This window comes from Gadus morhua, chromosome 12 (assembly GCF_902167405.1).
Source record: "Gadus morhua chromosome 12, gadMor3.0, whole genome shotgun sequence".
Taxonomy (NCBI): domain Eukaryota; kingdom Metazoa; phylum Chordata; class Actinopteri; order Gadiformes; family Gadidae; genus Gadus; species Gadus morhua.
Window position 1 is genome coordinate 30,697,013 of NC_044059.1, and position 14,337 is coordinate 30,711,349.

The following is a 14,337-nucleotide window of genomic DNA, read 5'->3' on the forward strand; positions in this document are numbered from 1 at the left end:
TGCAGGCTAGTCGTCAGCTAGCCCTCGGCAGATGTGTGTTTTGGAAGCTCGATGCTAAACCAAGAGGCCCATCCTTTCTTCAGTGTGTCGGCCTATTCAGCGGCCCCGTCACATGTCAGGATGCATTTCCCCGGCCAGGCCGGTGACATCAGGTATAAAAGATCCTCTGAGCGAGGATCAATACCTCCACTGTTCTGCGGACACGGAGGGGGCTTCCCTGTGTTTATGTGGAGCGGAGCGGCTTAGAGGGGTCTTCTTCATGATCCCATCAGTCTCTCTCTCTCTCTCTCTCTCTGTCTCTCTCTCTGTCTCTCTCTCTGTCTCTCTCAGTCTCTCTCTCTCTCTCTCTCTCTCTCTCTCTCTGTCTCTGTCTCTGTCTCTCTCTGTCTCTGTCTGTCTGTCTGTCTCTCTGTCGGTCTCTCTCTCTCTGTCTGTCTCTCTCTCTGTCGGTCTCTCTCTCCCTCTCTCTCTCTCTCTCTGTCTCTCTGTCTCTCTGTCTCTGTCTCCCTCTCTCTCTCTCTCTCTCTCTCTGTCGGTCTCTCTCTCCCTCTCTCTCTCTTCTCTGTCGGTCTCTCTCTCTCTCTGTCTCTGTCTCTGTCTCTGTCTCTCTCTCTGTCTCTGTCTCTGTCTCTGTCTCTGTCTCTCTCTCAGTCTCTCTCTCTCTCTCTCTTTCTTGGTTCCTTTCTTTCTTTCATTCTACATCTGCGATCACATTTGCCGAGCGGGGGTTGTTTGGGGCCGGTGGGGGGGGGGGGGGGGGGCTGGCCTGGCCCTAACCCCATGGTGAGAGTCCACGAGGTTTTATCTCCTTAAGAGCCGGTGAGCAGAAACACTTGAATGCCTCGCTGTTGAACACCAAGGATTCAGAACAATTATTCTGGAAAGGATTCACTGGACGGAACAAAGTATTGCACCACTGAATTAAACAAATGCAAATCTAGACAAACATTTTGTAACCTAATTTCCACAATGAATGAAAAGACTTCATCTCCATCAATGAGAGAGGAACAGGGCGGCCAGAGGTAAAGAAGGGACCAGTCCTTCATTTAGCCTGGGCTTATATTAAGGACACAGACCTGTGGCTGCCCGGGACCCTCCGGCCGGAGCCCCCAGCTGTCGGCCCCTCTCTCTCTTAATCTCTCACTCGCCCAATTAAGTGGTGCTCTTTACCCAGTAACCAGCCTGGGGCTCCATGCTCTGGAGACAGGCAGGAGATCATACGGTTAACCCTAACCCTAATGGAGGATAAGGAGAGCAGCCAGTGACGCTGGTCAGACTAAGGGGCCCCTCACACTAGGGTTAGGGGTAACCCTAACCCTAACCCTAGACTAAGGGGCCACTCACACCTGGGCCGCGGCCCCGTGCCGGAGCTCATTTGCATACTTAAGTCTAGAACGTTTGGCTAGTGTGACCATGCCATCCGTATTCCAGCCCGGAACAGCCCCTTGGCCAGGGCACTCTTGGGAGAGGTGTGCCGTGGCCTAAGTACAGATGCTAATGAGATGACACGCGGATACGCAACGTGAGCTGGATGACGTAGTCCTTGCGCGACCCTTCTTTCTTTATAGGTAGGTCCATGCCATTCTTCCCCACAGCAATTATTTTAAATAATGGCGGATAGCGGTTTACGAGTGGGTTTACGTTGGTGCGATAGTGAAGTCGAGGGTTTACTTGAAATTTGGGCCGACGACAGCATTCTGTCGCAGCTGGACACCACGCTTGGGGATGACGCATTAATCGTATTACGCCGTGATGACGTGTGTATGAAGAAGCAATCGTGCCCAGGCCACAGCCTTTGGGAGCAGTGTGACCACGGGCCAGCGGGGGGTGTGGGGAGGGGGGGAATCGTGCTGAATCTTCCTGCAGCACGGAACAGGCAAACTTGCCTAGTGTGAGTGCGCCCTAATACATTCTTGAGTAGACTTCCAGTCAGCAGCTCTCAGTGTGATTCTGGGGGCCGGGTTGGCTTGGATCACTGTTCTTTGGGACGAGGGGGTGTTGAAGTGTTAGATAGTGGGTTAACAGGACAGCACAGAGGATGCCCAAAGGTTTGTGAGTGGGTGTTGGTGTTGGCTCATGGGTCCATGTCAGCCCAGAGGGTCACAGCGGGTGTCAGGGCTGCAAGCGGGATCCCCGCACTTGCAGGGTCTTAAGAGACCGCTGACCCGCCGTGCGCCCCCCCGTCACGACAGGTCAAAGGCCAGTCGGCCCCGTTGGACCCCCCCCCCCCCAACAGGTTAAAGCCCCTCGCTGCTCCTCTAGGGTCAGCCAGCCGCCCCCATCGATCCGCTGGAGTCTAGGCGAACCCCCCCTCCCAGAGGCTCTCGCCCCAAAGATAACTGACAACGACAAAGCAGCCCTCCTGACAGGCCCCTGTCAATACAGATCTCCACTATTGATTAGTCGTTAAAGCGAGACCCGGGAGTTAGGGGAGCTTCTGCTGTTTAACTCGAGCATCTGTTGGACAGAGTCTCTCCTCATGCTGCCCCTCTCTCTGCTCTGTTTGTATTGTGCTATACTTACTTGGCTATAGTATCGGAATATATGTTATATTATAATTGGTTGTCTGACACCTGACATAATAGAAAAACATGTTCTTTGATGTCCTGCTGAAAGACACATTGTATTTATTATTTCCCTACCAATTCTTTCTACAAACATCCTGTTACGAAACCAGTCTCTACGGTATAGTCTAACATAGCTAGTGCAACTGTCCAAACTTTATTGGACAAGAATAACTTAGCATCATGCGGGATTAGCGATTGTTTCTAGTGCGATCCTTCACCTTTTGCTCTTCGTATTTCCAGAGTCTGTGAGGGTATTTCCGTTTTATTTGACAGTATTTATTAAACCTTCCTGGTATCCTCCAGGCTTACCAGAACGCCTTCTGCGATGTGAGTGCTTTAGCTCTGTGGGCTTTGTTTTGGTTTTGCCATAATCCATGCATGTGTAAGTGGATCTTCTAAGAGGAGGATAACTCCAGTAAGCTCCTTTAAACGATACGGCACGTACTGCCAAGCCACTTCTCATTCACCACCTCACTTAGAGGATTCCCATTATTACCGTTTTTTATATAAACAGCTCAACCTAATATTCTGACCGTTTAAATATGGTAGTGCAAGACGGGTCGGTGGGTCCGTCCTCTTCTGACCTGGTGGAGGGTTGGGCTGGGGCTCCAGGTAGAGCAGTCAGGACTGGAGGTTGGTGAGGCTCTACCCTTCCTCTGGCCGCGGGTGAGGGCCCCACCGCGGCCAGAGGAAGGGTAGAGCGAGATCATGGTGAAGTGCGTAGTTAGAAGGGGGGTGTAGCAGGGATGGAGCTCTGGGTTCTGGCTATGGGAGGGGGGATGGATGGGGGGTGCACACAACCACACTCTTTGTGTGCTTATAATCCCCCCAGCCAACACAGCTTTGGCCAGGTTTCATCATGAAAGTGCCATGAAATAACTACTTTTTTCTCCTCTTTGCAGTAAATCTCCCCTAATCCTGCGAGCCCCTGAGACAAAGGCCTCTGGGACCTGATTCTGGAGCTTTGAGTGTGGCTGAGGGGCGGTCCCGCCAAGCCTCTTCTAAATGACTTATTTCTATCAGACACTAATACAGCTTGACAGCCACGAACAGGGAGAAAGAGGAGGGAAAAGCGCACGGAACACAAACATCTCACATTTTTGAGAGGTTTGAGCGGCTGATTATGTTAGTGAGGGATCCCCTCCATTCCTGTTGGAGCCCACAGGAGAAGAACGTATTTATTCTACTTCCCTCTTCTGCTCTTTAGCTGTCTATCTGCGCTGTGCTTTTTGCTAATGTTTCACGAGGTGACAAAAACAAAGAGCACTAATACTATATACTCGTTATTTGCAATTTTCTAATTTGATTTGGCACACCTGCATGTATGTCACAAGATGATCCCTTTACAGTTTCCAATTAAAACAGTCACAGCCTGAAGGTAACAGTATTTGTCTCTATGCTTGTGTTACCTAAAAACATTCCTTAACTAGAGCCGATACCCATGAGAAACATAATCTGTCATTGGACGGTTGAGGGTTTCTACACTGGACACAAACTCAGACCTTTAAGGAATTAACTTCCTTAAATGTCCTGATTGTTGGAGTTATTAGGTGTGTGTGTGTGTGTGTGTGTGTGTGTGTGTGTGTGTGTGTGTGTGTGTGTGTGTGTGTGTGTGTGTGTGTGTGTGTGTGTGTGTGTGTGTGTGTGTGTGTGTGTGTGTAGCCTTATAATGGTAAGGAGTTTCAATGTTTCATTCATCATTTTCCTTTCTACACAGATTAGATATTTTTTTAATTTGATGAATGTAATTATTAATATCTATACTATTAATGTTATTATTTTGATGCAATAGAAAATGTCTAGTTAATGGACAAAATATGTTGTCCATTACACAAGGAGAGCGTAGATTGAGAGGAGGAGAAAAGGGGGTGAGAAGTCCAGGGGACAATCAAAGGCTGATATTTTAATCTGTGCTGCCTCAGAGATTAGCCGACCACATTGTTGCAATTGTTTTAACGGCAGGGAATGAAACGGTCGCTTATGGGGAATCCTCGGCCTGAATCCACCAAGTTCAATAGTTTCCAAACTTGAGCCCCCGCGCCCCCTCGGTTTCCCTCATCTCGCCTAATCCTGCTTAATCCCTGCCTTCCTATTGGCTGATGGCTAAGGAGAGACGGAGAAATGCTTCTTAAATAGTCTGTGGTTTCGGAGAAGTAGTTTACACACGACAAGGTAGCTGGTCGGCCCACCAGGAGAAGACATAACCCTAACCCATCAGGATAAAGCTATCCCTAACCCACAAGGATAAGGCTAACCCTAACCCACCAGGATAAGGCTAACCCCAACCCTATCCCACCAGGACAAGGCCTAACCCTAACCCTAACCCACCAGGATAAGGCTAACCCTAACCCTGTTTTCTACTGTTTCGGACTATTTCACCGGAGGACCTCAAACTGAAGAAGATCCTTCGCCTCTTCTCGGAGCTCAGGTAGGCAACATGAGGCCCATAGTAGTATTGGTAGTGGTAGTAGTAGTAGTAGTAGAAGTATTGGCATTTATAATAATGTTACTTATCTGTAACATGAGCTGTTCAGTTCAAACTAAAGATATATTTTCTGTTGATCTTCTGCATGCATTACAATTTTCCTTCTCCCTTTCTCTTTCCAAATGTCTTCTCTGGGACAATTGATTGATACTAAAGGGCCTCTGTCCTCCTACGATCATCCTCTTTCTCTTCAGGATGGACTCTTTGAGTTTCTGCGGGCCTTCGAGCAGAGCCAGCGGACTCCTGCACAGCCTTGCCCCCATGGGCTTTGATCTACACCAGCAGATGGCAGAACAGTTCTGTGTTTACCCCAGTCCTACAGCCAACACACTTTCTGTTGCAGAGAGGCTGGCAGGTGTGTTTTATCTAAATGTTTTCTTCAGTGTTATAATTATAATAATGGCATTGTAATTCTAAATAATGTAAAGTGCAGGAGGACTTACGGTTCTGCTACAGTTTGGGATTAACTGCACACCAACTCCGATCAATAGTTTCTCAATAAATATTATAATTAGAAAATACCAGGCACAAAACCTGTGGGGCATTATGTTTGACCAGTGTGTTTCCATTTGAATACAATAGAATGCTTGGCCTTGCTGTTAAGCTCCCCATTAGATCAGTGCCCAGGTCCGTCAGTGAACCCTTGTGTGTCTCTAGAGCTCATCCTGGAGGCTCGCTATGGCAACCAGCAGAAGCAGCGCCGCAGCCGGACGGCCTTCAGCGCGTCCCAGCTGCAGGCCCTGGAGACGGGCTTCCAGCAGAGCCAGTACCCCGACGTGGGCATGCGAGAGAGGCTGGCCATGTGTGTCAACTTACCTGAGGCCCGCATCCAGGTCAGCAGGTGTCCTCGTCTCTGAGATAACACGGAGCTGCTTGAAACTGCAAACATTATTGTACTCATCAGAAAGATGCACACAGTACGGCTCCCCGAACGCTGACGCAGTGCTCCCTCCATCCCTCCCCAGGTGTGGTTTAAGAACCGAAGGGCCAAGCTTCGCAAAGGACAGAGGGCCGCCCCACCTTCCAGAGGGCCCAGCGCCGAGGCAGCTCTGCCTTATGACGCCCTGCGAGGAGGGGCCCAGCGAGGAGGGGCCCAGCGAGGAGGGGCCCAGCGAGGAGGGGCCCAGCGAGGAGGGGCCCAGCGAGAGGGGGCCCAGCGAGAGGGGGCCCAGCGAGAAGGGGCCCAGCGAGGAGGGGCCCAGCGAGAGGGGGCCCAGCGAGAAGGGGCCCAGCGAGGAGGGGCCCAGCGAGGAGGGGCCCAGCGAGGAGGGGCCTGGACCAACGCCGCCCACGCTGCTCCAACTCTAGCGGAGCTGAGAGACTTCGCCGTTCGCTCGCCACACACAGACTCCCTCGTGTCCAGGGCCCCAGCGCGCTCCCCTCCACAGCTCCCCCTTGTGGCCGCTGGAGGGTACAGGCTGGCCCACTCCGGCCTCCCCGCTGTGGGGGTGCTGTCCGTGGAGATCCCCCTCGCCCCCCCCTTCTGGCCCATCATGCACCAGCACGGCACGGCCGGCCTGGGGGTCCCATCGTCGACGGTCAGCAAAAACTGTAGCCTGGCCTTCCACACCGGTTGTTCCAGTACAGCTGCCCCTCACCTTGGGCTGTAGCCCCCCCCCCACACACACAGAAACACACACGCGTGCACGCACACACACACACACACACACACACACACGCACACACACACACACACACACACACACACACACACACACACACACACACACACACACACACACACACACACACACACACACACACACACAGAAAGATGGACTCCATGCTGTGGAATTACTATTGACATTTTTTCCGTTGAGCCTTTCCTTGATAAATTCTTTAAAATGTCTGCAGGCAAATTAATGACTTATTTATTGCTTTTACCTGTTATGTGTTCAGCCTGATTTAATAAAGCAATGAACCATAATAACGTAAACTACAAACAACGGTCGACCTACTTCAAATATAGTTTAACTAAACGGCTGCAAATTCACCAGTCAGCAGCTGCTGTAGAACAGGAAGTGCTCTTAAACGGTTAAGATTTGTTTTGCCACGTTATTCCATAAACCTCTATTTATTTGCGTTAGGTTTATTTTATATTGCCTGTGTTATTTAGGTTAACCTCATTAAAAAAATTATGAAGTGTTACAAGAGTGTTTACCATCGTTAAATAGGACATTCCAACTGGCCATAGTTTTTTACCGTGGGTAATTTTAATGAAACAGATTTATATGTAGAACCCCAAACAATACCCGCGGGCCAATAAATTAGGACTTTATTAACTATTATTCAGGTTGGTTCAGATCAAGGTTAATACATTAGGTGATTGTTAAACTCAGAAAGAAATAGCCTATATATGCCATCGTGATGGCGTATTAGAGAACCAGCGGTTGGCCACCATCCAGCTGCGGTGGTTGGTCATCGCTGGGCGGTGTGGGTCTCGAGTGCGGGCTCTTGTTGACGCGGTGCTGGGCGGCAGCGCGGGGCGGTGCGGGACTCTGGTGACGCGGTGCGGGACTCTGGTGACGCTGAGCTGCTGGGCTGCTGTCGGCAGGGAGGCTTAAAGTGACAACAGCAGAACCACAGCGATCGGAAGAAATCTTTAAAATAATTATTCGGCCAATGGAGGAACGATAATTTCGACTTCATATCGATAATTAACATAAAAAGGTAATCTATAATATCTGTCGCTGTAAACGCGGATATCCGTATCCATCTGAAGGTTCCGTCGCGCCTTCTATTACCGCCGTTGCTAACGAACGGTAGCTAATCTGACGCTAACAGAGCTAACAGCTAAGCTACAAGCTAAGCTAAGTGTACGGTCGGCTCAGTCGCGGAGGATTAAGGAGTCGCCCGGCAGCGCTGTTCGAACACCGAGCCCTCCACCAGGTAGTGACCGTGTTGTGGACTGTGTTCCTGTTAGAGGTGTTAATATTAATATTAATCATAATGTTGGTATTAACATTAATCATAATGTCCGTGGCGGATGCCGGGCTGGGTGCTAGGGTCCGCGGATCTTAACCGATCTGAAGGGTTCATGTTCGGTCCTGTTCCAACTTGTTCCGCTGGCTGAAGTTAGCTCGGCTGGTGGCTAAAGTCAAGCTAATGACACCGGGCCGCTAGGCCGACCCTTCAGTGAGCTATGTCTTCGGTCGGTAGGGAGGTGTTCTCTGGTGTCCCGGGCGGTAGGGGAGGTGTTCTCTGGTGTTCCGGGCGGTAGGGGAGAGCTGGTGTCCCCGGGCGGTAGGGGAGGTGTTCTCTGCTGTCCCCGGGCGGTAGGGGAGAGCTGGTGTCCCTGGGCGGTAGGGGAGAGCTGGTGTCCCCGGGCGATAGGGGAGAGCTGGTGTCCCCGGGAGGTAGGGGAGAGCTGGTGTCCCCGGGCGGTAGGGGAGGTGTTCTCTGGTGTCCCGGGCGGTAGGGGAGAGCTGGTGTCCCCGGGCGGTAGGGGAGGTGTACTCTGGTGTCCCCGGGCGGTAGGGGAGGTGTTCTCTGGTGTCCCCGGGCGGTAGGGGAGGTGTTCGCTGTTACCGAGGTGGTCTTTACTGGGGGTGTTGACTGAAGAGGGTCCGAGGAGGTCCAATGAATGAACCGACGCTCCTGTTAGCTCCATCTGTCAATTAGGGAGGTCAATCAGCTGGTTGGTCTGGAGCTCAGTTTAGGACTAGAGCTCAGTTTAGGACAATGTGTATCAGGGACACATCTCAGCCCCATGTCGACAACGCTAGCATAAGGATTGTCTGGGTGGAAAGCGCCACTACCAGCAGGTAACCGGGTTTCTGGGCAGGTAACCGGGTCGAGCTACCGACAGCTAGTAGCAGATAATTATGTTTGTTAACTCGTGTTACTGGTATGATTTAATACAATACTTTTTTAATGAGTTGCACAAGTGTTTGACATTTAATATATTATGTTTATTAGTTGGTGTGAAATACGTTTTATTAATTCATAATATTCCCTAATATGAATAATATCTACAAAATATTATTCAACGTTATGCCATCGTTACTAAAGTTGGATACAACAAATACGGACCGAAATAGCTAATCAAATTAAGTAATACTATCGATGGGTATCAACGGTATGACTAGTTAATGAGCATAATGTATACTGTTTCTCCCATTCACATTTAAAAGATCAGCTTTTGTTATTCATTTCCATTTTAATAAGACGTGAAGGAAGCGTCTGTGGCTTTTACAACAAAGTGTTGTGCTTTGAGTAGAAATGTTCAGTTACTTCCTCTTTGACAGTTAAGACGTGTGACTACACAACTCTGCAAAGTAATGATTGACCTCATCAAACGCACATACACACATGTACACACGTACACAAGCTCACACGTGAATCATGAAGCATTTTTTCTCAAGGGGAAATGGCAAGTTGATCCAGATATTGTCTCTTTATTTTGCCTTGTCTGTCAAAGCGGTCCGGGATTAGTTTATGTCTAAGGTGTTGCTCTCCTCAATTAATGGTTTTTGAGGGGTCATTGAAAACCTACTTTTTAATGATATTAGGGTTATGGTCCTTTTACTCATGATGGAAGTGTACTGTGGAATATTTCCACTGGTATTGATCGGTTTATTGAATTTGCTTGCGCTTGTCAGAGGGTAAGATCCTATTTCAATTCTAGTATGGAAATGCTTCTGTAGAAACTATTTGATCTTGAATAGAGGTTTATCGTTCACGATTCCAACACCAATACATTTATTATAACTTTTGATTATGGTTACAAACATTTTGTTTTTTGTTGTTTTTTTGTTCAACGTGTTCTTCCCTACGGGCGATCCCTGACATCCCCTCAGGGATGCCTGTCTGACATCCCTGAGATAACAGACAGGCTCTTTGTAGTCCTTTCATTGTGTGCCCAATAGGTTTAATTTATTTCTGTTTGTTTTCCAGACATCGGGCTGAAAGTGAAGACGGACCCCATCCGACCCCTGACCTCTGCTGCTCCCCCCCCCCCCCCCCAGGACGGGGCCTGCAGCATGGTGGCCGGCTGGCGTCTGGCCCAACACTGACCAGAGGAATGAAGGCGCTGTGGGGACTGTTGCCAAGCAGCCTGGTGGACGCAGTAGCTGGGAGTCCAAGTGATTGTCTATGAGCGGTTCTGTGTGCGTGGGCACATCTTAGCACTACCTGCCCACTTCAGGCAGGACCTGCAGCTCTAGTGCGGAGCTGGAAACGGAAACCGAAAGGAACTCGTCTCTGGTGAACGAGGGCAGCGACATCAGAAGCTGCAGCCACGACAACAAGCAGAAGAAGAAGGAAATAAGTCTGTCAGCTGTTTGCGGACACGGGGGTCTTCAGCTGCAGGTCCAGCCCAGAGGAGGGGGTCTTCAGCTGCAGGTCCAGCCCAGAGGAGGGGGTCTTCAGCTGCAGGTCCAGCCCAGAGGAGGGGGTCTTCAGCTGCAGGTCCAGCCCAGAGGAGGGGCTAGGGATCCGGTGTACATCTGCACAGCAGCAGCCCTGCTCTGACCTGTGTGGTCGCGGCCCCCCTCTCCCTAGAGCGCCCCTGGGTCGTGGTTTTGGAGTTCCTGCGGTCGCATGGCCGGAGAATAATCGTGGAGAGGCCAGGGTATCACAAGCTTATGGATTTTGACAAGAGGGGTGGCAAGGGTGAGACAGAGGAAGGGAGGACGATGTCTAAGGCGGCGGGCAGCCGGTCCGGGGGCCGGGGCTCTGGGACCAGCTCCGGGGTTCTGATGGTCGGGCCCAATTTCCGCGTGGGGAAAAAGATTGGCTGTGGAAATTTCGGAGAGCTGCGGCTCGGGAAGAACCTGTACACCAACGAGTACGTGGCCATCAAACTGGTAAGGGAACCATGAGGGTCACACGCTGTCCCTGGGGGGTCCACCACTACACTAACGAATACATGGCCACCAAACTGGTAAGAGAACCATGAGGGTCACACGCTGTCCCTGGGGGGTCCACCACTACACCAACGAATACATGGCCACCAAACTGGTAAGGGAACCATGAGGGTCACACGCTGTCCCTGGGGGTTCCACCACTACACTAACGAATACATGGCCACCAAACTGGTAAGAGAACCATGAGGGTCACACGCTGTCCCTGGGGGGTCCACCACTACACCAACGAATACATGGCCACCAAACTGGTAAGGGAACCATGAGGGTCACACGCTGTCCCTGGGGGGTCCACCACTACACTAACGAATACATGGCCACCAAACTGGTAAGGGAACCATGAGGGTCACACGCTGTCCCTGGGGGGTCCACCACTACACCAACGAATACAAGGCCACCAAACTGGTAAGGGAACCATGAGGGTCACACGCTGTCCCTGGGGGGTCCACCACTACACCAACGAATACATGGCCACCAAACTGGTAAGGGACCTGCTGCATGAGGGGTCATTGGCCCCAGCTGGGGGGTCTACCACTATATCAAATATCTTTCTAAATCGGTCCACATCTCCCAACAACATCGCAAAAAAGTCTTATAGCTTTAATTCGTCTTTATGGTCAGCTGTCATTTCCTTCATCTTTTTTGGTCAGCTGTCATTTCCTTCATCTTTTTTCTCAGCTGTCATTTCCTTCATCTTTTTTTGTCAGCTGTCATTTCCTGCAGCAAGTAATGAAAATAACTCAGAGTTTAATTTTTTCAGAAGACTCTGACCTCAGGAGGCAGACAGGAGTTATTCAGAAACTCCTGCCTCTCCCACACACCCCTTCTCTCCGAGGGTTAAGGTTAACCCTAACTCTCTCGCACACACCCCTTCAGTCCGAGGGTTAAGGTTAACCCTAACCCTCTCCCACACACCCCTTCAGTCCGAGGGTTAAGGTTAACCCTAACCCTCTCCCACACACCCCTTCAGTCCTAGCAGATATGATCCCCTCACTCAACTGAGCGCTTGTATTTATCAATGAAGGAGAACACAATCTAGCTGGGGTTGAGGGTCATTTCAGTTATATCATTAGCCTAGTTTTACATGATAAGGTGTTTGAAGCAATATAAATCATTTTTTCTACCAGCTACAAGAGCCATTTTAGAGACTAATATGCACATGCATATGTTTTTTTTTTTTACATTTATAGATGACCTGGATAGGGACCTTTATTCTACTTCCCATTATATTTGAGTGACTACAGTATTCGGTTGTAAATGTTGTGTGTTCAATGAGATCGTGCCAGCCTGCAAAAGCTTTGGAGACATTTTGAAGCAGCATCCAAGCTAAACTTGCCCATCAGCTTTCCAGTTTTCTTCCTTCTGTGACCACACCTCTGATCCAGGCTGGGCCCAGTTCAGTGATCATGCAGTAGCCAGCGGCGCCCAGCAGCATAGAGCAGAAGGGCCGTCATGGCTTCCACAGCCACCATGGTCTGTGTATGATTATACTTAAATTTGCCCAGGGAGGTCATTATCGCTAAACGGTCACCCATTGAAGGCTTTGGTAACCACCACTCAGCAGTTTAGCCCAGGGATCTAATTGCAGTTCTGTTCTGCTTAGAAATGTAAATCCTTAGTTGTGCTAGGGCCCCCCATATACACCTCTTCCCTACTGTGCAGCGCCCCTCTGTTGGTGTATTTCGGTCCCCATGATGTCCAGCTATCTCTGGCATAAGAACCATAACATTGCCTCATGGCTCTTGTGTCCCAGAGGGCCAAGCTTGAGTGTTGTGAATGAACGCTTGTTAATAATCACTGTGGGCTCCAGCCTTCTCCAAAGTACTGACGCCCTTCAGAAATCTGATGATTGGGACAGATCATGTTGCTCTCCTCAGTTTTACTGAATCAGTTGACGGTATGTCCAACGCTCTGTCATAGAGACGGTTTCGTGAGCACTTTGTTCTCGGCCTAAGACCAAGCTAAAGCCTGCTGATCTGGGAACACCAGTTGTGTGCATGCCTGAAGCCTGCATCACGTCCTCACCCACACTTGTTTGCCTTGCGATCCAACAGTAACGGCTCACAGGGTGAAGGGTTAGTCACCAGGCTGAACTACCTGTTTGGATTGCTGGTCCTTCTAGTTGAAGGGATCTGCTGAGAGATCTGTGTTTAACCAGATGCAGACGACTTCATCTCCCCTTCTGGGAGCACAATTAGGAATTAGGAATTTAACAATTAACCAAATGTTGGCCAATGACAGATATCTGGGCGTATCCCTTTTGAGCTGTCAAACCAGCCCACATATTTTCTTCTACGGAGTACATTGGGTAATAATTGTAACCAATTTATCAAAGGCACTCCCCTGCTAGTAAAAAATCTGTAAGGCTGTGTTTACATAGCTGACGAACAACCGGTTAACAAACACGGTTAGGGCTGACGAACAACCGGTTATCAAACAGTGGCAGTTCAGTTGTTCACATTCCTCTGCCTAGCCAATTAAATGGATGAGTATATATATTGGGTAGAAATTGTTTGATGGCCTTGTATGTCTTAGAGTACCATATTAAGCGCTATATAAATTTCATTTATTATTATGTAATAATGAATGTAGTTGTAGTTGTGGCATTGTAATAACATCTTAATCTTAGGGTTTAGTGGTGTGTTAAGGCTGCTATGCTGGGTGTCTTTGGGCCTATTTGTCGTTAGCATGACGCCCAGCGCCGCCGGAGCGGGACAAAGGTCACTAGCCGTGTCAGCCTCCGCCAGCATGAGGCGGTGAGCAAGCCGATGTAGAGGAGGCCTCAGCCTTCATTACGGCATCTGGAAGCACGCAGGAGGGAGGAGGAAGGGAGCGGCGGAGCTCTGAAAGGTCTTCTTTGTCAGCAGCTCGGTTGACACACAGTAGTTCAGTCTTTGCTTCAGCTGGGCGCGTTCTCTGCCCTGACAGACGCCTGTGTGATGGAGGCTCTCGCAGGACTGTAGGCTCTGGTCTCGGGGAGATCCCAGTGTCTCTGAACGCCCCCCGCTGGCTCACACACCTCCCTCATTCTGGCCCTCAACACATACACATAATTACTCACCCGCGCATGTACTCTATCCATTATCTCAAAAACAGTTAAGTTAAACAAGAAAATGACAATGCCATCCCTCATATGTGCCATAATCCCTCCCGTTAAACATGTCTACATTAAAGTTACGGCCCCCGCTGATCACAGCCCAGCAGCTGCTCTTAGTGTTTACCAAGGCCATCCAGTCCTCCTTGACCTCGTCATAGTGTTTGCTTTAGGTGAGGAGATGACACCCCTCACACACAACCATACACAACCATACATAGCCACTCCTATCCAATGGATATTTTGTGCTCTGCGACTTCAACAAATCCATTTCCTTTCGTCGTTCCCACCAATCCACCCTAGAAGATAAGAGGCGTTACAATGGCT

General features: G+C 49.8%; 3 protein-coding genes across 8 annotated transcripts in view; 2 read left to right on the plus strand and 1 right to left on the minus strand.

Moving 5' to 3' along the window:
- Positions 1-14,337, minus strand: part of myo1f (myosin IF) — a 308,989-nt gene that overhangs the window by 70,259 nt on the left and 224,393 nt on the right.
- On the plus strand, positions 4,239-6,679 carry dmbx2 (diencephalon/mesencephalon homeobox 2). 2 transcript variants are annotated; one of them, XM_030373379.1, is made up of 4 exons: positions 4,239-4,995; positions 5,209-5,407; positions 5,710-5,885; positions 6,018-6,679. In XM_030373379.1, exons 2-4 carry the CDS (start codon positions 5,248-5,250, stop codon positions 6,660-6,662), a joined length of 981 nt encoding a protein of 326 aa, XP_030229239.1. In that variant the 5' UTR covers positions 4,239-4,995; positions 5,209-5,247; the 3' UTR covers positions 6,663-6,679. The 2 variants fall into 2 exon arrangements, with proteins under 2 accessions (XP_030229239.1, XP_030229238.1); XM_030373378.1 differs by having other exon boundaries at positions 4,240-4,995; positions 5,247-5,407.
- Positions 7,557-14,337, plus strand: part of csnk1g2b (casein kinase 1, gamma 2b) — a 35,370-nt gene continuing 28,589 nt past the window's right edge. The window contains exons 1-3 of one of the 5 annotated variants that reach the window (XM_030373373.1): positions 7,559-7,941; positions 9,949-10,428; positions 10,462-10,859. In XM_030373373.1, the coding sequence (XP_030229233.1) occupies positions 10,638-10,859 (222 nt within the window). In that variant the 5' untranslated portion in view covers positions 7,559-7,941; positions 9,949-10,428; positions 10,462-10,637. Of the gene's footprint in view, positions 7,942-9,948; positions 10,860-14,337 lie in introns of all 5 variants that reach the window. The other 4 variants (XM_030373374.1, XM_030373375.1, XM_030373371.1 and 1 more) reach the window with 4 other exon arrangements.